At 48.1% G+C, this 20398-nt stretch overlaps 1 protein-coding gene across 5 annotated transcripts; it reads left to right on the forward strand.

The window, feature by feature from the left end:
• Positions 1-7345: 7345 nt before the first annotated feature.
• On the forward strand, positions 7346-18259 carry POMT1 (protein O-mannosyltransferase 1). Of its 5 annotated transcripts, none has more exons than XM_069747541.1 (20): positions 7346-7432; positions 8747-8925; positions 9755-9861; positions 10082-10132; positions 10246-10392; positions 10816-10927; positions 12094-12159; positions 12233-12326; positions 12410-12565; positions 13596-13726; positions 13855-13950; positions 14028-14120; positions 14189-14285; positions 14485-14577; positions 14732-14852; positions 14930-15027; positions 15130-15243; positions 17155-17281; positions 17372-17549; positions 17624-18259. In XM_069747541.1, exons 2-20 carry the CDS (start codon positions 8804-8806, stop codon positions 17793-17795), a joined length of 2175 nt encoding a protein of 724 aa, XP_069603642.1. In that variant the 5' UTR covers positions 7346-7432; positions 8747-8803; the 3' UTR covers positions 17796-18259. The 5 variants fall into 5 exon arrangements, with proteins under 5 accessions (XP_069603642.1, XP_069603645.1, XP_069603640.1 ...); XM_069747544.1 differs by having other exon boundaries at positions 14732-14841; XM_069747539.1 differs by having other exon boundaries at positions 7371-7666.
• The last annotated feature ends 2139 nt before the right edge of the window (positions 18260-20398 follow it).

Below are 20398 nucleotides of genomic sequence, written 5' to 3' on the forward strand. Positions count from 1 at the left end.
TAGTGTCAGCCTCCTAGTGGCAGCAGCATACACCCATGGGTCCTGTGTCCCCCAATATAGGCTCTGAGAAACAGATTTTACGGCAAGCAACCACAGAAATTCAGCACACGAGCATGCTCCGATAACGCCTTACCGAGTACATTCGCTTATCACTAAGCAACGCCCGTGTTTGGGACTCCTGCAGTCTCAGAATTGTTCCCCCAGGATAGAATCCTCCATTAGAGCCATTTCTTTCCAGCTCTGGATGTAATAGTCCAAAGATTACAACTGACCATGTGATTAACCCCTTCCCGACCTGTGACACAGCGTATGCGTCATGAAAGTCGGTGCAAATCCGACCTGTGACGCATATGCTGTGTCACAGAAAGATCGCGTCCCTGCAGATCGGGTGAAAGGGTTAACTCCAATTTCACCCGATCTGCAGGGACAGGGGGAGTGGTAGTTTAGCCCAGGGGAGGGGGGGTGGCAAACACCCCCCCCCCCCTTTCAACAGCCAATCTGAGCGATTTGTAATATTTCACCTTAAAAAACTGGTGAAATATTACAATTCAGCCATGCTGCAATATCATCGGCCATGGCTGGAAACACTGATGTGCCCCCACCCCACCCCACCGATCGCCCCCCCAGCCCTCCGAACTGTGGTCCGCTCCCCTCCGTCCTCCTGTCCGCTCCCCCCGTGCTCCAATCCACCCCCCCCCCGTAATCCAATCCACCCCCCGTGTTCCGATCCACCTCCCCATGCTCCGATCCACCCCCTGTGCTGCCCCCCACCCCCCCACCCCATCAAACTTACCGAGCCTCCCGGGGTCCGTCCGTCTTCTTTCCTGGGCGCCGCCATCTTCCAAAATGGCGGGCGCATGCGCAGTGCGCCCACCGAATCTGCCGGCCGGCAGATTCATTTCAAGTGCATTTTGATCACTGTGATAAAACCTCACGGTGATCAAAATAAAAAAAAACTAAATGACCCCCCCCCCTTTGTCACCCCCATAGGTAAGGACAATAATAAAATAAAGAATTTTTTTTTTCTTCCACTAAGGTTGGGATAAGAACTAGGGTTAGGGTTAGAGTTAGGGTTTCGGTATGTGCACACGTATTCTGGTCCTCTGCGGATTTTTCCGCAGCGGATTTGATAAATCCGCAGTGCTAAACCGCTGCTGATTTACCGCGGTTTTTCTACGCATTTCACTGCGGTTTTACAACTGCGGTTTACTATTGGAGCAGTTGTAAAACCGCTGCGGAATCCGCAGAAGGAAGTGACATGCTGTGGAATGTAAACCCCTGCGTTTCCGTGCAGTTTTTCCGCAGCATGTGTACAGCGATTTTTGTTTCCCATAGGTTTACATTGAACTGAACAGCGTTTTCCGCAGTGTGTGCACATACCTTTAGAATTGGGCTATGTGCACACGGTGCGGATTTTGCTGTGGATCCGCAGCGGATTGGCCGCTGCGGATTCGCAGCAGTGTTCCATCAGGTTTACAGTACCAAGTAAACCTATGGAAAACCAAATCCGCTGTGCCCATGGTGCGGAAAAGCTGCGTTGTATTTTCCGCAGCATGTCAATTCTTTGTGCGGATTCCGCAGCGTTTTACACCTCTTCCTCAATAGGAATCCGCAGGTGAAATCCGCACAAAAAAAACTGGAAATCCGCGGTAAATCCACAGGTAAAACGCAGTGCCTTTTACCCACGGATTTTTCAAAAATGGTGCGGAAAAATCTCACACGAATCCGCAACGTGGGCACATAGCCTTAGGTGTTATGATCTGGTGGTTTAGGAACAACATGAGACAAGCTCTGAAGGAGGTGGTATCTGTACTGACCGCAAACCCCGAACCTAGCAGCGCAACTAAAAGTAGCCGTGGGGGGTACCTGACGCTCCCTAGACCCCTCGGCACAGCCTAAGATCTAACTTCCCCTAAAGATGGAAACAGGAAACCTATCTTGCCTCAGGGAAAATCCCCAAAGGAAAGATAGCCCCCCACAAATATTGACGGTGAGAGGAGGGGAAAATAACATACGCAGAAATGAAATCAGATTTTAGCATAGGAGGCCAGTCTAGCTTGATAGATAGGACAGGAAAGGATACTGTGCGGTCAGTATAAAAACTACAAAACAATCCACACAGAGTTTACAAAATCTCCACACCTGACTAAAGGTGTGGAGGGTAAATCTGCTTCCAAGAGCTTCCAGCTAACAGAAATAATCCATACTGACAAGCTGGACAAATATAGAATGCACAGAACAATAAGTCCACAACATGTGGACTGAAATGAGCAAAGCCAGAACGTATCTTTGCAGAACTGGTCAGGAAACCAGGAGAATCCAAGCAGAGATGTGAATCCAGCCAGGAAACATAGACAAGTGGCACAGGCTGAAGAAAGAGCCAGACTTAAATAGCGGAGCAGAAGAGACGATAAGTGGAGGCAGCTGATGACAGCTAACTCCAAGGAGCAGCCATACCACTAGAAACCACAAGAGGGAGCCCAAGAGCAGAACTCACAAAAGTGCCACTTACAACCACCGGAGGGAGCCCAAGAGCGGAATTCACAACACTTAGGGTTAGGGTTGGAATTAGGGTTGTGGTTAGGGTTGTGATTAGGGTTATGGCTACAGTTGGGATAAGGGATAGGGGTGTGTTGGGGTTAGTGTTGGAGGTAGAATTGAGGGGTTTCCACTGTTTAGGCACATCAGGGGTCTCCAAACGCAACATGGCGCCACCATTGATTCCAGCCAATCTTGTATTCAAAAAGTCAAATAGTGCTCCCTCACTTCCGAGCCCCGACGTGTGCCCAAACAGTGGTTTACCCCCACATATGGGGTACCAGCATACTCAGGATAAACTGCGCAACAATTATTGGGGTCCAATTTCTCCTGTTACCCTTGTGAAAATAAAAAATTGCTTGCTAAAACATCATTTTGAGGAAAGAAAAATGATTTTTTATTTTCACGACTCTGCGTTGTAAACGTCTGTGAAGCACTTGGGGGTTCAAAATGCTCACCACATATCTAGATAAGTTCCTTGGGGAGTCTAGTTTCCAAAATGGGGTCACTTGTGGGGGGTTTCTACTGTTTAGGCACACCAGGGGCTCTGCAAACGCAACGTGACGCCCGCAGACCATTCCATCAAAGTCTGCATTTCAAAACATCACTACTTCCCTTCCAAACCCCGACGTGTGCCCAAACAGTGGTTTACCCCCACACATGGGGTATCAGCGTACTCAGGAGAAACTGGACAACAACTTTTGGGGTCCAATTTCTCCTGTAACCCTTGGGAAAATAAAAAATTCTGGGCTAAAAAATTATTTTTGAGGAAAGAAAACGTATTTATTATTTTCACTGCTCTGTGTTATAAACTTCTGTGAAGCACTTGGGGGTTCAAAGTGCTCACCACACATCTAGATAAGTTCCTTTGGGGGTCTAGTTTCCAAAATGGGGTCACTTGTGGGGAGTTTCTACGGTTTAGGCACATCAGCGGCTCTGCAAACGCAACGTGACGCCTGCAGAGCATTCCATCAAAGTCTGCATTTCAAAACATCACTACTTCCCTTCCAAACCCCGACGTGTGCCCAAACAGTGGTTTACCCCCACATATGGGTTATCAGCGTACTCAGGAGAAACTGGACAACAACTTTTGGTGTCAAATTTCTCCTGTTACCCTTGGGAAAATAAAAAATTGCGGGCTAAAAAAATCATTTTTGAGAAAAGAATTTTTTATTTTTATTTTCATGGTTCTGCGTTATAAACTTCTGTGAAGCACTTGGGGGTTCAAAGTGCTCACCACACATCTAGATAAGTTCCTTTGGGGGTCTAGTTTCCAAAATGGGGTCATTTCTGGGGGATCTGCAATGTTTAGGCACACAAGGGCTCTCCAAACGCGACATGGTGTCCGCTAATGATTGGAGCTAATTTTCCATTTAAAAAGCCAAATGGCGTGCCTTCCCTTCCGAGCCCTGCCGTGCGCCCAAACAGTGGTTTACCCCCACATATGGGGTATCAGCGTACTCAGGACAAACTGGACAACAACATTTGGGGTCCAATTTATCCTAATACCCTTGGCAAAATAGGAAATTCCAGGCTAAAAAATAATTTTTGAGGAAAGAAAAATTATTTTTTATTTTCATGGCTCTGCGTTATAAACTTCTGTGAAGCACCTGGGGGTTTAAAGTGCTCAATATGCATCTAGATAAGTTCCTTGGGGGGTCTAGTTTCCAAAATGGGGTCACTTGTGGGGGAGCTCTAATGTTTAGGCACACAGGGGCTCTCCAAACGCGACATGGTGTCCGCAAACAATTGGAGCTAATTTTCCATTCAAAAAGTCAAATGGCGCGCCTTCCCTCCCGAGCCCTGCCGTGTGCCCAAACAGTGGTTTACCCCCACATGTGAGGCATCGGCGTACTCGGGAGAAATTGCCCAACAAATTTTACGATCCATTTTATCCTGTTGCCCATGTGAAAATGAAAAAATTGAGGCGAAAAGAATTTTTTTGTGAAAAAAAGTACTTTTTCATTTTTACGGATCAATTTGTGAAGCACCTGAGGGTTTAAAGTGCTCACTATGCATCTAGATAAGTTCCTTGGGGTGTCTAGTTTCCAAAATGGGGTCACTTGTGGGGGAGCTCCAATTTTTAGGCACACGGGGGCTCTCCAAACGCGACATGGTGTCCGCTAAAGAGTGGAGCCAATTTTTCATTCAAAAAGTCAAATGGCGCTCCTTCCCTTCCAAGCCCTGCCGTGCGCCCAAACAGTGGTTTACCCCCACATATGAGGTATCAGCGTACTCAGGACAAATTGGACAACAACTTTCGTGGTTCAGTTTCTCCTTTTACCATTGGGAAAATAAAAAAATTGTTGCTAAAAGATCGCTTTTGTGACTAAAATGTTAAATGTTCATTTTTTCCTTCCATGTTGCTTCTGCTGCTGTGAAGCACCTGAAGGGTTAATAAACTTCTTGAATGTGGTTTTGCGCACCTTGAGGGGTGCAGTTTTTAGAATGGTGTCACTTTTGGGTATTTTCGGGCATATAGACCCCTCAAACTGACTTCAAATGTGAGGTGGTCCCTAAAAAAAAAATGGTTTTGTAAATTTCGTTGTAAAAATGAGAAATCGCTGGTCAAATTTTAACCCTTCTAACTTCCTAGCAAAAAAAAATTTTGTTTCCAAAATTGTGCTGATGTAAAGTAGACATGTGGGTAATGTTATTTATTAACTATTTTGTGTCACATAACTCTCTAGTTTAACAGAATAAAAATTCAAAATGTGAAAATTGTGAAATTTTCAAAGTTTTCGCCAAATTTCCGTTTTTATCACAAATAAACGCAGAATTTATTGACCTAAATTTACCACTAACATGAAGCCCAATATGTCACGAAAAAAACATTCTCAGAACCGTTAGGATCTGTTGAAGCGTTCCTGGGTTATTACCTCATAAAGGGACACTGGTCAGAATTGCAAAAAACGGCCAGGTCATTAAGGTCAAAATAGGCTGGGTCATGAAGGGGTTAAATATCAAATACCCAGAGCAGCGAGGGGGGATGTGACTGCACAAGAGGGGGCTCCACAAAGAGAAGACAAGATGGCGTAGTAGATAGTGTCTGTACGGATATGGTGGGAAGCAGAGGTGACAGAGGAGCAGCGGCTGCAGGAACAGGATTCAGATTCCTCAGGGGCCGGAGCTAGAAAACCTGCGGCGAAATGTTAGTCAGTTTTTAGTATGCGTCTTACTGTACAATTTCTATGTCCAAACACTCTATGGACCCAGCAGCAAAAGAAAAGTTACCTCCAATGTACAAAACCATAGAAATAACAGAAGTTCTAGGATTCTGCTCTGTGGACCGAGGCAACAAGACTGGAATTTTCCATGTAAGTTTGGAGCTGGAAGAATGAAGCATCTGCTGGAAGAGCACCTGGCCTACGTCCCCGAGCATGGCGGAGGCTCAGTGATGCTGCGGAGCTGGAAACCCACAGTGTTTGGTGGAGGACGTGATCCAATACGTGTTGTCGGAGTATCTTGGCCGTGCTCGTATATGGCCATTGGGGCCTTGTCCTAGTCATTTATCCCAGCACCTCACAGTCCAGCAATCATCGGTGTCAGTGTCCTGGAGGGGCCTAAACACTATAGAAAATCTTTGATAGGATGTGAAAAAGACAACGGCTGCAAAGCTGAGAATATTAGTGACCTGGAGGTCATTACCCAGGAGAAATAGGCTGAGCTTGCTCAGGAACGCTGGCAGAAGTTGGTGTCTGGAGATGTATACCATCTGTAGCAGGTTACAACAGCCAGAGAGATGCAAGAACTAAAGTACAAGAAGGGGGAATAATCCTGAGCCTGCGGGAGTGGTGGAGGTGACATTCTGGGGGAACCTCATGAAATTTTAGCTTTCTTCAGATGTTTACATCACTCGTTTCCTCAGTATATTACACACAGTTTGACTAATGAGCAGAATTTCCAGTGAGGAAGGAGCTGCCGTTCCCGATCTTTCCTGCCTGTACAGTCCCTGTAAGGACTGTCAGTGTCCTCAGTACAAGGTTGATCTGAGATGTCTGCTCCATTATTGTCTTAGGCTCCTTTCACACTAGCGTCGGAATCTCCTCGTCGCAATGCGTCGGGGAGAGATTCCGACGCTAGCGTTTGCTGCATTGCACAATGGAGGCAGCGGATGCATTTTTCCGGCGCATCCGCTGCCCCATTGTAAGGTGCGGGGAGGTGGGGGCGGAGTTCCGGCCGCACATGCGCGGTTGGAAAAAGCGGTCCGTCAGGAGAAAAAAACTTTACATGTAGTGTTTTTTTTCTCCCGACGGTCTGCAAAAGCACGACGCATCCGTCGCTCGACGAATGCGACGTGTGGCAATCCGTCGCAAATGCGTCGTCAATGCAAGTCTATGGGGAAAAAACGCATCCTGCATGCACTTTTGCAGGATGCGTTTTTTCTGCAAAACGACGCATTGTGACGGATTGCAGAAAACGCTAGTGTGAAAGTAGCCTTAGTGTTTAATTTGATACCTAGAACATCCAATCAGGTGGCTTATTTTATATGTAAAAGGGTCGCAGGAGAATGAAAGCTGGAAGCTGATTGGCTCTTAAAACAAAACAGGACCATTGTGTGGTGCAAAAGAATGATGGGCCGATCCTCCATAGCGGCGTATTCCCCCTTCTACCACCCCTTCTACCACCCCTTCCACCACCCCTTCCACCCTGGCATCAATTTGGATTGATTTCATGCCCATTGCCCCTATACAGCAGACGAAGTTAGACGCCGACAATATGGCCGCTGCTCTACGAATGGGCGTCACTCATTACAATACACAGTACACCCGTACGCGCCCTCTTGAGGCTGATCAGAAAAACGTCTGGACGTCCCTGCACGTAAGCAGACTGTACTAACAGAGCGCCACTCACTCCAGACCTTATGAGTCGCTGCTAGGAAGCCGCCGAGTAGGTGAGAAGCAGAACGAGCGCAGCAGGCGGCAGCTGTACTGACTGAGGACGTGACCCGAGAGGAGGGAGGATGGGGACTGTCACCGGCATCACTCACTGCCCTGGGAACGTCTATCCGTGTGTGATACTCCAGTCCGGAGCCAATAATGGCAATCTACTGTGTGCTCACAGGTTCTCCAGCTGTCAGTGAGCCATGCGTTATTATAGTATGGACAGTGACTGCACCAGCAGAATAGTGAGTGCAGCTCTGGGGTATAATACAGGATGTAACTCAGGATCAGTAATGTAATGTATGTACACAGTGACTGCACCAGCAGAATAGTGAGTGCAGCTCTGGAGTATAATACAGGATATAACTTAGGATCAGTAATGTATGTACACAGTGAGTGCACCAGCAGAATAGTGAGTGCAGCTCTGGGGTATAATACAGGATGTAACTTAGGATCAGTAATGTATGTACACAGTGAGTGCACCAGCAGAATAGTGAGTGCAGCTCTGGGGTATAATACAGGATGTAACTCAGGATCAGTAATGTATGTACACAGTGACTGCACCAGCAGAATAGTGAGTGCAGCTCTGGGGTATAATAAAGGATGTAACTCAGGATCAGTAATGTATGTACACAGTGAGTGCACCAGCAGAATAGTGAGTGCAGCTCTGGGGTATAATACAGGATGTAACTTAGGATCAGTAATGTATGTACACAGTGAGTGCACCAGCAGAATAGTGAGTGCAGCTCTGGGGTATAATACAGGATGTAACTCAGGATCAGTAATGTATGTACACAGTGACTGCACCAGCAGAATAGTGAGTGCAGCTCTGGGGTATAATAAAGGATGTAACTTAGGATCAGTAATGTATGTACACAGTGAGTGCACCAGCAGAATAGTGAGTGCAGCTCTGGGGTATAATACAGGATGTAACTTAGGATCAGTAATGTATGTGCACAGTGAGTGCACCAGCAGAATAGTGAGTGCAGCTCTGGGGTATAATACAGGATGTAACTCAGGATCAGTAATGTAATGTATGTACACAGTGACTGCACCAGCAGAAGAGTGCAGCTCTGGGGTATAATAAAGGATGTAACTTAGGATCAGTAATGTAATGTATGTACACAGTGAGTGCAGCTCTGGGGTATAATACAGGATGTAACTTAGGATCAGAAAAGGATCAGTAATGTAATGTATGTACACAGTGACTGCACCAGCAGAATAGTGAGTACAGCTCTGGAGTATAATGCAGGGTGTATTACAGTATATACAGTGATGGTGTTTGTCTGGTTGTTTTATATGTTTGTGTTTTGTTTCTCTTCTAGGTTCCTCTCCGTTACGTCGGGTCCCTTGTGTCTTGTCTGTACATCCCCTTCCACAATATGGCAGCTGTGAAGAAGTCTCCGTTCATAGTCACCTTGGAAATTAACCTTCTCATTGTGGCTCTGACTCTTTTGGGACTTACGAGCCGACTCTGGAATCTTTCTCATCCGCCCGCAGTGGTGTAAGTGTTTCCTTTTCCCTCTTATATTACGCGCTGAGGGGGAATTGACATCGCCTATAACTTAGAGGAGAAGGAGGTCTGGGAGCTTCAGCGGGATCCACATGCAGCACCAAATGGGTAGAGCCAAATCAGAAGGCAGGTGGGTGCTGCAAGACTGGTGAGCACAGCCAAGCAGGAGAAATAGAGAGGATAGCGGCCCACCACTGATGATAAAACTTTAGCAAGCTATATTAAAAACATGAAAATCCTTACGCATTTCGGGTGCATGCAGCACGCTTAGTCAACTTTTTTTCATCAGTGGTGTGCCGCTATCCTCTCAATGTTTCCTATAACTTATAGGGGGGTCTCAAACCTGTGGCTTTTCAACTAATGCAAAATTGGAACAATAACATTTTGTAAAGACCTGATACAATTGAAAGAAACCCTCAGCTGTGAGATGTATCAGGTGTGAGGTGATTTTTAGCCTCTGGGTGTGATCCAGAACTTACCTGTACACTGACAGCAAGCAGAGATCTTGTAAATGGAGATGAGTCAGTATAAGGCTGCCGTCACACTAGCAGTATTTGGTCAGTATTTTACATCCGTATTTGTAGCCAAAACCAGGAGTGGAACAACTAGAGGAAAAGTATAATAGAAACATATGCACCACTTCTGCATTTATCACCCACTCCTGGTTTTGGCTACAAATACTGATGTAAAAATACTGACCACATACTGCTAGTGTGATGGCAGCCTAATGCTGTGTTTTGCATCTTTTCGCTGTGGATTCATTGCCGTGGCTTCGGGGGGCTTCTTTCTCCCCTGTGATCTGTTCCCTTCCTCCCCGCAGGTTCGATGAGGTTTACTACGGTCAGTTCATCTCTCTGTACATGAAGCGGATCTTTTTCCTGGATGACAGCGGACCTCCATTAGGACACATGCTGCTGGCTCTGGGAGGTGAGAAGACACAGGATGAAATACTGGTCATATAGGCAACCAGACTATTAGACTGTAAGCCAACTGGCCAGGACACTCTTTCCTGCAGGCTGTTACACTGGTTTGGTGCAGTCAGTCCCATGTAAGAGTAGTTAATGCCGGTTGCGCCTGTCGATGGCAGCTGCTGTGTCCGCGGGCCTCCTGTGTATCTTACAGCAGTTTCACCTTTTCCTTCTTGCAGGATATCTTGGGGGATTTGACGGTAATTTCATGTGGAACAGGATAGGGGCAGGTGAGTGATTTCCGCGGCGTCCTCGCCCATGAGTCCCTGTCTATTAGGACATGTGGAGCTCTTAGACGGACCCCCGTCTGCCCCACCTTACCATGTGACTCCTCTCCCTAAAGAATACAGCAGCAGTGTTCCGGTGTGGTCGCTTCGTCTGCTTCCTGCCCTGTCCGGAGGCCTCTGTGTCCCCCTGGCCTATCAGATCGTGGTTGAGCTGGGGTACTCGGCCTGGGCCGGAGGGGCCGCTGCTCTTCTCATTCTCTTTGGTGAGTTTTACCTTCTCCTGTTGATGATTAGTTAGGTTTGCACAGTTTCGGGGTTATGTAGACTCCACCAACATTTTTTTTTTTTTATTGTCCCAATGCATCTAATAAACAAAATTACTGCACCAGTGTGAAATGTGATGCTTGAAAATGTTCTGCTGTTTTGTGTACACAGCTCTTGTGCAGAGCGATGTGTCTCCATGATACAAGCCATCACTGTGCTCTGCTCCAGCAGTTTTGTCACTCCGCCTCCTCTTATTGGATTGCTAGTACTCCAGTGTGACGGCAGAAGAGGTGGAGCGACGCACGGCTGCAGGGATCCGGACACAGACGCTCATTTTTCTTGGTAGACTGTTTGTAGCGGTAAAAGCTGATTCAATGCTTTCCCGTTTCATCGTCGCTTGTCCTGTCTTATCTCTGTTCTAGAAAACGCACTGGTCACTCAGTCACGGCTGATTCTTCTAGAATCTGTTCTCATATTTTTCATTCTTCTGGCCATCATGTCTTATCTGAAGTTTCACCGCCAACAGCAAACCAGGTGAGGTGCACGTAACCTTGTAAGACTGGGATCACACGGGTCGTAGAGGACCTGCAGGGGTGACCTTGTATTGTACATTGCACATTACTTCTCCTGTATTATACTCCAGAGCTGCACTCACTATTCTGCTGCTGCAGTCACTGTGTGCATATATTACATTTCTTGTCCTGTACTGATCCTGAGTTCCATTCTGTATTATACCTCAGAGCTGCACTCACTATTCTGCTGGTGCAGTCACTGTGTACATACATTACATTACTGATCCTGTACTGATCCCGAGTTACATCCTGTATTATACCCCAGAGCTGCACTCACTATTCTGCTGGTGCAGTTACTGTGTACATACATTACATTACTGATCCTGTACTGATCCTGAGTTACATCCTGTATTATACTCCAGAGCTGCACTCACTATTCTGCTGGTACAGTCACTGTGTACATATATTACATTTCTTGTCCTGTACCAGACCTGAGTTACATCCTGTATTATACCCCAGAGCTGCACTCACTATTCTGCTGGTGCAGTCACTGTGTGCATATAGTACATTTCTTGTCCTGTACTGATCCTGAGTTACATCCTGTATTATACCCCAGAGCTGCACTCACTATTCTGCTGGTACAGTCACTGTGTACATATATTACATTTCTTGTCCTGTACCAGTCCTGAGTTACATCCTGTATTATACCCCAGAGCTGCACTCAGTATTCTGCTGGTGCAGTCACTGTGTACATACATTACATTACTGATCCTGTACTGATCCTGAGTTACATCCTGTATTATACCCCAGAGCTGCACTCACTATTCTGCTGGTGCAGTCACTGTGTGCATATAGTACATTTCTTGTCCTGTACTGATCCTGAGTTACATCCTGTATTATACCCCAGAGCTGCACTCACTATTCTGCTGGTACAGTCACTGTGTACATATATTACATTTCTTGTCCTGTACCAGTCCTGAGTTACATCCTGTATTATACCCCAGAGCTGCACTCAGTATTCTGCTGGTGCAGTCACTGTGTACATACATTACCTATCCTGCATTATACTCTAGAGCTGCGCTCACTGTGTGTCAGGGTTGTAGATCTGACTACAGGTTACAGTGTAGTAGTAGATTGAAATTATTTCAGGTTGTTGGGAGACCCTAACGCTGAGTCTGTCGTTCGCAGTCCGTTCTCCCCTCGCTGGTGGTTTTGGTTGGTGCTGACTGGTGTCTCTGGCTTCTGTGCAGTGGGGTAAGTGGCAGATTTCCCCCTCATTGTCTTCGGTTCATGCTCCATGTCTCTGATGTTCCTATGTCATCCGTAGAGTGAAGTACATCGGCTTGTTCTCCTACCTCCTGATTTTGGGCCTCGCTGGGGTGCACGGTTGGCAGCTGCTCGGTGACCGGAAACTGTCTAATGTACGTAAGTTGCAGGTCTGCTTTCTGAAGCATTGTGTCTATGTGAGTGCAGACCCCCTCAGGACGTTTTTGTCTGTATGCAGGTGCTGGTGCTTTGTTATTTGGGTGCGCGCGGCATGGCACTGCTGCTACTGCCCATGTTCCTGTACCTGGGGATGTTCTACATACACCTGTCAATACTGTCTCGCTCCGGACCCCACGACCACATCATGAGTAGCGCGTTCCAGTCCAGTCTGGAGGTAACTAGTGATGAGGGAGTGCACTCGTTGCTCGGGTTTTCCTGAGCACGCTCGGGTGACCTCCGAGTATTTGACTGCTCGGAGATTGTTTTCATCACGGCAGCTGAATGATTTCGGCTATGTGCACACTTTGCAGATTCCACTGCGGATTTTTCCGCAGCGGAATTGCAAAATCCGCAGTGAAAACCCATCGCGGTTTTTACTGCGGATTTATCGCGGTTTTTACTGCGTTTAATTTTCAACTGCAGTTTTCTATTGGAGCAGCTGAAAATCCGCAGAAAAGAAGTGACATGCTGCGGAATGTTTCCGCGCGGATTTTTCTGCAGCATGTGCACAGCGTTTTTTGTTTCCCATAGGTTTACATTGAAATGTAAACTCATGGGAAACTGCTGCGGATCCGCAGCGGTCAAATCCGCTGCGGATCCGCAGCAAAATCCGCAAAGTGTGAATATAGCCTTCCAGCTACTAGCCTGCTTGATTACATGTGGGGGTTGCCTAGCAACCAGGCAACCCCCACATGTACTCAGCCTGGCTAGTAGCTGTAAATCATTCAGCTGCCGTGATGAAAACTAAATCTCCGAGCAGTCCTGACCGAATACATCTCACAGCTGAGGTTTGTTGCAGTTACATTCAGTGTAGATCTTCCTCTGTGTGTCCGGTCCCCAGACTGATACATTGTAACAAAACACAAACCTCTCTCTAACCCGGAGGATAACTGAGGAGTGATCAGACAGGAGACGTTTGCAGCAAACCCTCAGCTGTAAGAAGCACTATTTATCATCCTCTTATTGTAAGCAGTGATGTTGCCGTTTATTATCCACCAGCTGAGAAGTTACGGAGCTAGGAATGCTCGGCTTTTTCATAGTTTGTTCTTTCAGTTTTTCTCAAAAATATCTAATTGCTGTCAGTGAATAGGGGACATGCCCAGGACTGAGGTGGGATGTGTCTGCGCAGCCCCCCATGTGCTGAGCAGTTGGTGTGTCTTAGTCCTACGCAATCCGTGTGTCATGCGACTTCCCCTTCTCGTCAGGGCGGCCTGTCTCGGATCACCCAGGGCCAGCCGCTGGAGGTGGCATTTGGCTCGCAGATCACACTCAGGAACACACTGGGTAAACCGGTGCCCTGCTGGCTGCACTCGCACAAGAACAACTACCCCATCATGTGAGTGTTCCACGAGGAGTCTGCCGCTGCACATTCTTCATAAAGGGGCTCTCCGCCTAAATAGATTTCTAAAATCCATGGAGTTGTTGCTGCCCTCTGATCCTCAGTTCTCCGTCTTCTGCCTGTAGATACGAGGGAGGACGCGGGAGCTCACACCAGCAGCAAGTCACTTGTTACCCCTACAAAGACGTGAACAACTGGTGGATCGTGAAGGACCCGGCGCGGTAATCACAGGAGGTGGTGCGGGCAGGGAAGTGTCACTGAGGCGAAAGGAAAAACTATTGTGTTATCACTTCTTCAGACAGGACATGGTCGTCAGCGCGCCACCACGCGTCGTGCGACACGGAGACACCGTACAGCTGCTGCATGGCATGACGGCGCGCTTCCTGAATACGTACGTGTCTGCTGTTGTAGGGTCACATTGGGGGCCTCGCCGACAGTTACCCATGATTTCTTCCCCAGGCACGACGTTGCTGCCCCGTTCTCTCCCTATGCCCAGGAAATCTCTGGATACATTGACTATAACATCTCTATGCCAGCACAGACGCTATGGAAGGTGGTGAGTGTCAGCTCTTGTGTCCAGAATTAGTGGGGATGAAACTGTTCCTGTGGAGCAAAGCAGCCCAGCCCATGGTCGTACTGGTACACTGTGACGACACAGGTTGTCTGCCCCCAATATAAGTGTCCCCGTATACTAATAACAAACCGTGCTGATGAAAATGGTGACGCTGCTCTGTAACACCCATCTACTCTCACAGGAGATCCAGAACCGGGAGTCTGATGGAGACACATGGAAGACGATCGTGTCCGAGGTGAAGCTGGTCCATGTGAATACATCAGCAGCACTGAAGGTAAGGACGGGGGCATGGAAGCCATTGTGCCAGCACCAAGGTTTATTCACATGCCACAGCTACTGTGATTTTCCAAAATTGCATAATTTTTGGTTCAGTTTGTATAATTGTGAGGTGTGAATAAGCCCCTAAATAAGCGCATCATCTGCTGCAGCTCAGCGGCTCCGCGTTACCGGACTGGGGCTTCCGGCAGCTGGAGGTTGTGGGTGACAAGGTGGCGAAAGGCTCTCATCAGAGTATGGTCTGGAATGTGGAGGAGCATCGGTACGGCAGGAGTAAGTCCACAGAGAAGGGCCGGACCTGCCCATCTGCTCCACTCCCAAAATGTCCTGAATTTCCCCGCTCCCCACAGGTCAGGATCAGGCAGAGAGAGAGGAGGAGCTGCACACGCCACCACAGATGGATGTCGGGAGGAACCTCAGCTTCATGGCTCGCTTCTGGGAGCTGCAGGTAATCTCCGATGCTAAGTGTTTATCCGCAGCAACCAATGTGGGATGTCCGGACACCAGATTATGGACCGCATAGCGGTCATTGCCTCTCCTGTCCCCACAGTGGAAGATGCTGACCATGAGGAGCGAGAGCCCGGAGCACAAGTACTGCTCCTCCCCTGCGGACTGGGTGGCACTGGACACCAGCATCGCTTACTGGCACCATCCCAGGACCACGGTGAGCAGCGGCTCCATTATTTACTGTCATCGGGGGGCACGGATGTGAACTGCTCCTGATCCAACTGCATGTGATAATCTTTGTTCTGCACCCACAAACGTCTCCTAATAGTGACCCCAATTTTTGTTTTTGCACTTTATTCCAAAAGCCATTACCTTTTATCTGCCACTGCATGAGTGCTTGGTACTTGTGGGACGAGTTGTGGTTTTGACCGATACCATTCACTTCACCATAAAGCGTCAGGTCCGCCATTGTTTTGTTGTTAGAGCGGTGGTTGTGTGGTGCACAGGACCCAGCAGATTACTCAGATCAGCGCGATCATGAGTCCAAACCTTGTACAGTTTTTTTTTTTTTAATGTTTCAGTGGATTAAAAACATTTTGAACTTTGTAAAACAAAAATATTTGGTGTGCCACCATTTTCCTGCCATTCGTGCTGCGGCAGGTTGTCTTCTGCAGGCAGAGCTGGTGTTTTATTGGTAATGGGGCACATATGGCTTGTGACCGCTTCATTTTCCAACTATTGGGGGTGCTGCAATCAATGACCCCCCCAACAGAGAGGAAATTCTAGTACTTTCAATTTTTTTTTCTTGTAATTCCTTTAAGACATTTACCATAGGGGGTTGAATAATTATAGACTTTCATAGATCAAACACTTTAAGCTGTGGTGACACCAAATGTGTTTTTTTTTTCTATTTTTAACTTCATTTTTTTGTTATGGGGGAATTGGAGACTGACATTGGCATTTAAGTGGTTAAACAGCTGGCACCCGCTGTGTATGGAGCAGCTCCCTACACCCTCCATAGGCTGTACAGCTATGTCCTGCAGAGGGAAAAGATTAAGGACTGTCGGCAGAGAATGACTGTTCACACCACGGCCCGCCGCTCCATGGTGCAGGCAATCTACTATATAATTGTCTAAGGGTCACTTCCGTCTTTCTGTCTGTCCTTCTGTCACGGATATTCATTGGTCGCGGCCTCTGTCTGTCATGGAATCCAAGTCGCTGATTGGTCGTGGCAAAACGCCCACGACCAATCAGCGACAAGCGCAGTCCGGCGGCAACATGGCCGCTCCTTCTTCCCCGCAGTCAGTGCCCGCTCCGTACTCCCCTCCAGTCAGCGCTCACACAAGGTTAATGGCAGCGCTAATGGACCGCGTTATAACGCACTCCGTTAACGCTGCTATTAACCCTGTGTGACCACCCTTTTTACTATTGATGCTGCCTATGCAGCCTCAATAGTAAAAAGATCTAATGTTAAAAATAATAAAAAAAATAAAATCATCATATACTCACCTTCCAGCGCCTTTCCCGCTCCTCACAACGCTCCGGTAACCGCTCCATGCATTGCGATCTGCGAGATGATGACGTAGTGGTCTCGCGAGACCGCAATGCACTCTTGAGATCGGAGAGCACGAGGAGCGTCGGTAAACGCTTCCTGGATCCAGAGGCCAACGGAAGGTGAGTATATAACTATTTTTTATTTTAATTCTTTTTTTTTTTTTTTTTTTTTTAACAGGGATATGATGCCCACATTGCTATATACGTGGGCTGCGCAATGTACTGCGTGGGCTGCGCTACACACTACGCATACATATTCTAGAATACCCGATGCGTTAGAATCGGGCTACCATCTAGTCATTTATATTCCCCTTCCCACCATCTCCAGCCCTCATTTTATGGCAGCATAGCCCCAGTCTATGCGGACAGTCCCTTTAAAATGCACCGTGTCCTGCCTGAGAGGTTGAGGTCTGACGCATGGTTAAAAAGCACAGGAAAAGTTAGTTTCTGTATTTTCAGCACATTGTCTATGATTATCTCTTCTTCACGTGAATTTCTGACTGCCTCTTTCTAGGAGAGCTTTGGACGCCCATTTTCCCATCTATTGTAACCCGGTGACGGTTTTGCTCTTTAGGCTCAGATCCAGCTGCTGGGGAACCCGGTGATCTGGTACTCTGCCAATGCCGGTGCCATTGTTTACAGCGTTCTCTCCCTGTATTACCTGCTGCGGCAGCGCCGGAGAATCCACGATGTCCCACCAGGTGATGGCTGTGACGTGTCATCTATCGACACCCACAAAGTGTTGCCACCCCGATCAGCAGCCATCACCTGTGCATATGTTGTCTCTGCAGGTACGTGGCACACGCTGCAGCTCACTGGGACATTGTGCCTGGGCGGCTGGGCCGTCAATTACCTGCCCTTCTTCTTGATGGAGAAAACCCTCTTTCTGTATCACTACCTCCCGGCCCTGACCCTGCAGATCCTGCTGCTGCCCCCAGTCTTGGAACACGTCCACCAGCATGTGCTCAGGTGAGGGTCCTGTGCTCGGTGGGCTGAGCCCCTTGTCCTGCACTCTCTGCTCATATGTCCTGTCTCTGTTCTAGGTCTGACACTTTACAGAACACCTTCTCTGCCGTCCTGCTGGTGTGGATGTCCAGCATCGTCCTGATCTTCAGTAAACTCTCCCCCCTCACCTATGGGGAGCCGGCCTTGGCACCACAAGAGCTAAGAGGTTTAAGGTGGAAAGACACTTGGGACATTCTGATCAGAAAGTGAGAACATGAGGTCAGGTAGGAGACCCTCATCCTGGTGATACTGAATGTGTCAGTGACTGAAGAGGTCCAGGTGTGTAGGATAGCAAAGGATAGATAGGAAGACGCGGAGTCAGACGTAAAGTCAGTGTGTCACTACAGAGGTGCCCAGGAGGTGGCACTGTTGTATGATGAAGCGGAGACCCTGGACTCCCTGCAACGAGGTCTGAAGTACTGCGGGCTCTGCTGCTGGGGGCGACACTGAGCACAGGAGGAAGCTCCAACCTGAAGAGATTATGAAACCTGTGCCTCACCCCAAAAATAAAAGGTATTTCACAAAATGTACTGTTTGTGGTGTGAACGACTTCTATTGTTTAATCTTCTATTTCATGGGTTGTTTCCATTCAGTGACTGGAAGCATTTCCATTTGCGCACAAGGCCTGATCCTCTTGATCTGATGCAAATGATTAAAATACATTTACAGCGTAACTGAACTGTCACCGATTTTGTGTGTATATTAGGCCCTTTAATTGTCTGCACTGAAGACCCCTGAAAACTGTATACACAGCCATGAAAGCTCATATAGCTGAATACCGATTCCAGAGAGTCTGTCTGCGAATTCAAGGGTCTTTACAGCAGCCAGTGGGGGTCTCGCTGATATGCAGGCTGTTAGGTGTTTGTACTCACTGACTGCAAGCAGAAATTCATTCTGCAAGTCCTGATTAAGAATAGTTGTATACTGTGTCTACAGCTCCTGTGCAGTCCAATGTGTCTCCGTGGTTAATGCAGGATTAAACCGTAACCATGGAGATGTACAGGACTGCAGAGACGCTGTATACACAAAATCACAGATTCTTAAAGAGGTTGTCCAGCTCTGAAATATAATTTTTATGTAAGGCATTAAAGCAAACTGCCCTTCAGCATTCCTGCGGCTCCAGCAGCGGTGCCACATGCCCAGGTCTGCTCTGGTGGGAGCCCACATCAGTGGTCAGGTGACTAGGAGAAACATCCAATGACGTGCTTCCGCAGCCGGGGGTGCTGCAAGGCCATTATACCTGTGTTCGTTATAGTGGAAAAAAAAAACAAATGGATACAGAAGTGTACTGAACCTTTAAAGGGGTTATCTAGTCTAAATCGATAAGTCTGCAGCCACTCCGTGTAACTGAAGACTTATGAATTCCCCCAGGGCAAGCATTATGCACTGGGGGGGAGGTGGGGGGGGTGCTGGTTTCTGACCCGCAACCGGACGGTATGTATGCGTTATACATACTCCCGGCCAGTGGCGCAGCCTCCCACCATACACTTGTATTGTGCGAGGCTGTGCTCCGTCTAGTGATCCGGCCGGCCTGTGAGCATGGCCACTAGAGGGCACAACCTCGCTCCATATAAGTGCATGGAGGGAGGCCAGACAACTAGATGGGCTCTGGCCAGGAGCGTGCATCGCTCATGCATACGCACTCTGGTCCCAGCTCAGAAATCGGCGGCTTCCCAGTGTGTGTGCTGGGGGGAGGTTCATAAGTCTGCAGACTTTTTTCTTTGGACCGGTCAACCCCTTTAAGACAGAGCTCATCTATCATAAATAATGGGATAGAAGCAATTTTGTACAATTAATATCCTTTTAATGTCAACAAACAGAAGCCGCTGATAATACTGAGCGCAGGACGCCCCGATCCAGAGGCAGGACCCCTCCCCCTGCGCCGGGAGGAGCCGCTAAGTATAACAGTCGTGGGTTATGGGTAGTGCTGGATAGACAGCTGCATCATAATGTATCAGGAACTACAACCACCATTAGTGCCCTGATCACCACACTCGTCTTGTCAGTAAAAGGCAGCAGCTGCGACAAAGAAGTGTGTAAACGACTTGTGAAATGTGACAGATTATCTACAGCAGCAGCAGACCCCCTACTCACAGCAGGGTTAGATCTCAGCATGCTCCATGGTGGCCGGGGGTCCGCTCAGGTGCATAAGCATAAAGTGCAAAATTAAGACAATCGAGCTACAAGGTGCGTCCAGTATATACAGCGGGGGAATCTGAGATAGTAGGGGCTGTATGCAGGGGGCTCATGCCATAGAGATGCTCCCCCTGACTCTGGAAGACAACACTGCAAACAGCCCCTTGTATCTCAGCCTTCAGCACCGCTGCAGGTACAAGCCGGACAAAACTGCAGCCGGCCATCACATACCGCAAGTTCACATGTGGCGGCCGCAGAGAAAAACAGCCACAGGAGCGGAACCATTTCTGTACCAAATCTGCTGCCTGTGAGCAATCCTGGAGAGGGCTGCAACATGGGGTCACATTATACGTATATATCCCGCGGCCGAGAAGGGCAACGTGGGGTCACGTTATACATATGCCCCGCGGCCGAGAAGGGCAACGTGGGGTCACGTTATACATATATGCCCTGCGGCCGAGAAGGGCAACGTGGGGTCACGTTATACATATATGCCCCGCGGCCGAGAAGGGCAACGTGGGGTCACGTTATACATATATACCCCGCGGCCGAGAAGGGCAACGTGGGGTCACGTTATACATATATACCCCGCGGCCGAGAAGGGCAACGTGGGGTCACGTTATACATATATACCCCGCGGCCGAGAAGGGCAACGTGGGGTCACGTTATACATATGC

Source organism: Ranitomeya imitator, chromosome 2 (assembly GCF_032444005.1).
Source record: "Ranitomeya imitator isolate aRanImi1 chromosome 2, aRanImi1.pri, whole genome shotgun sequence".
In the NCBI taxonomy this organism is placed as follows: Eukaryota; Metazoa; Chordata; class Amphibia; order Anura; family Dendrobatidae; genus Ranitomeya; species Ranitomeya imitator.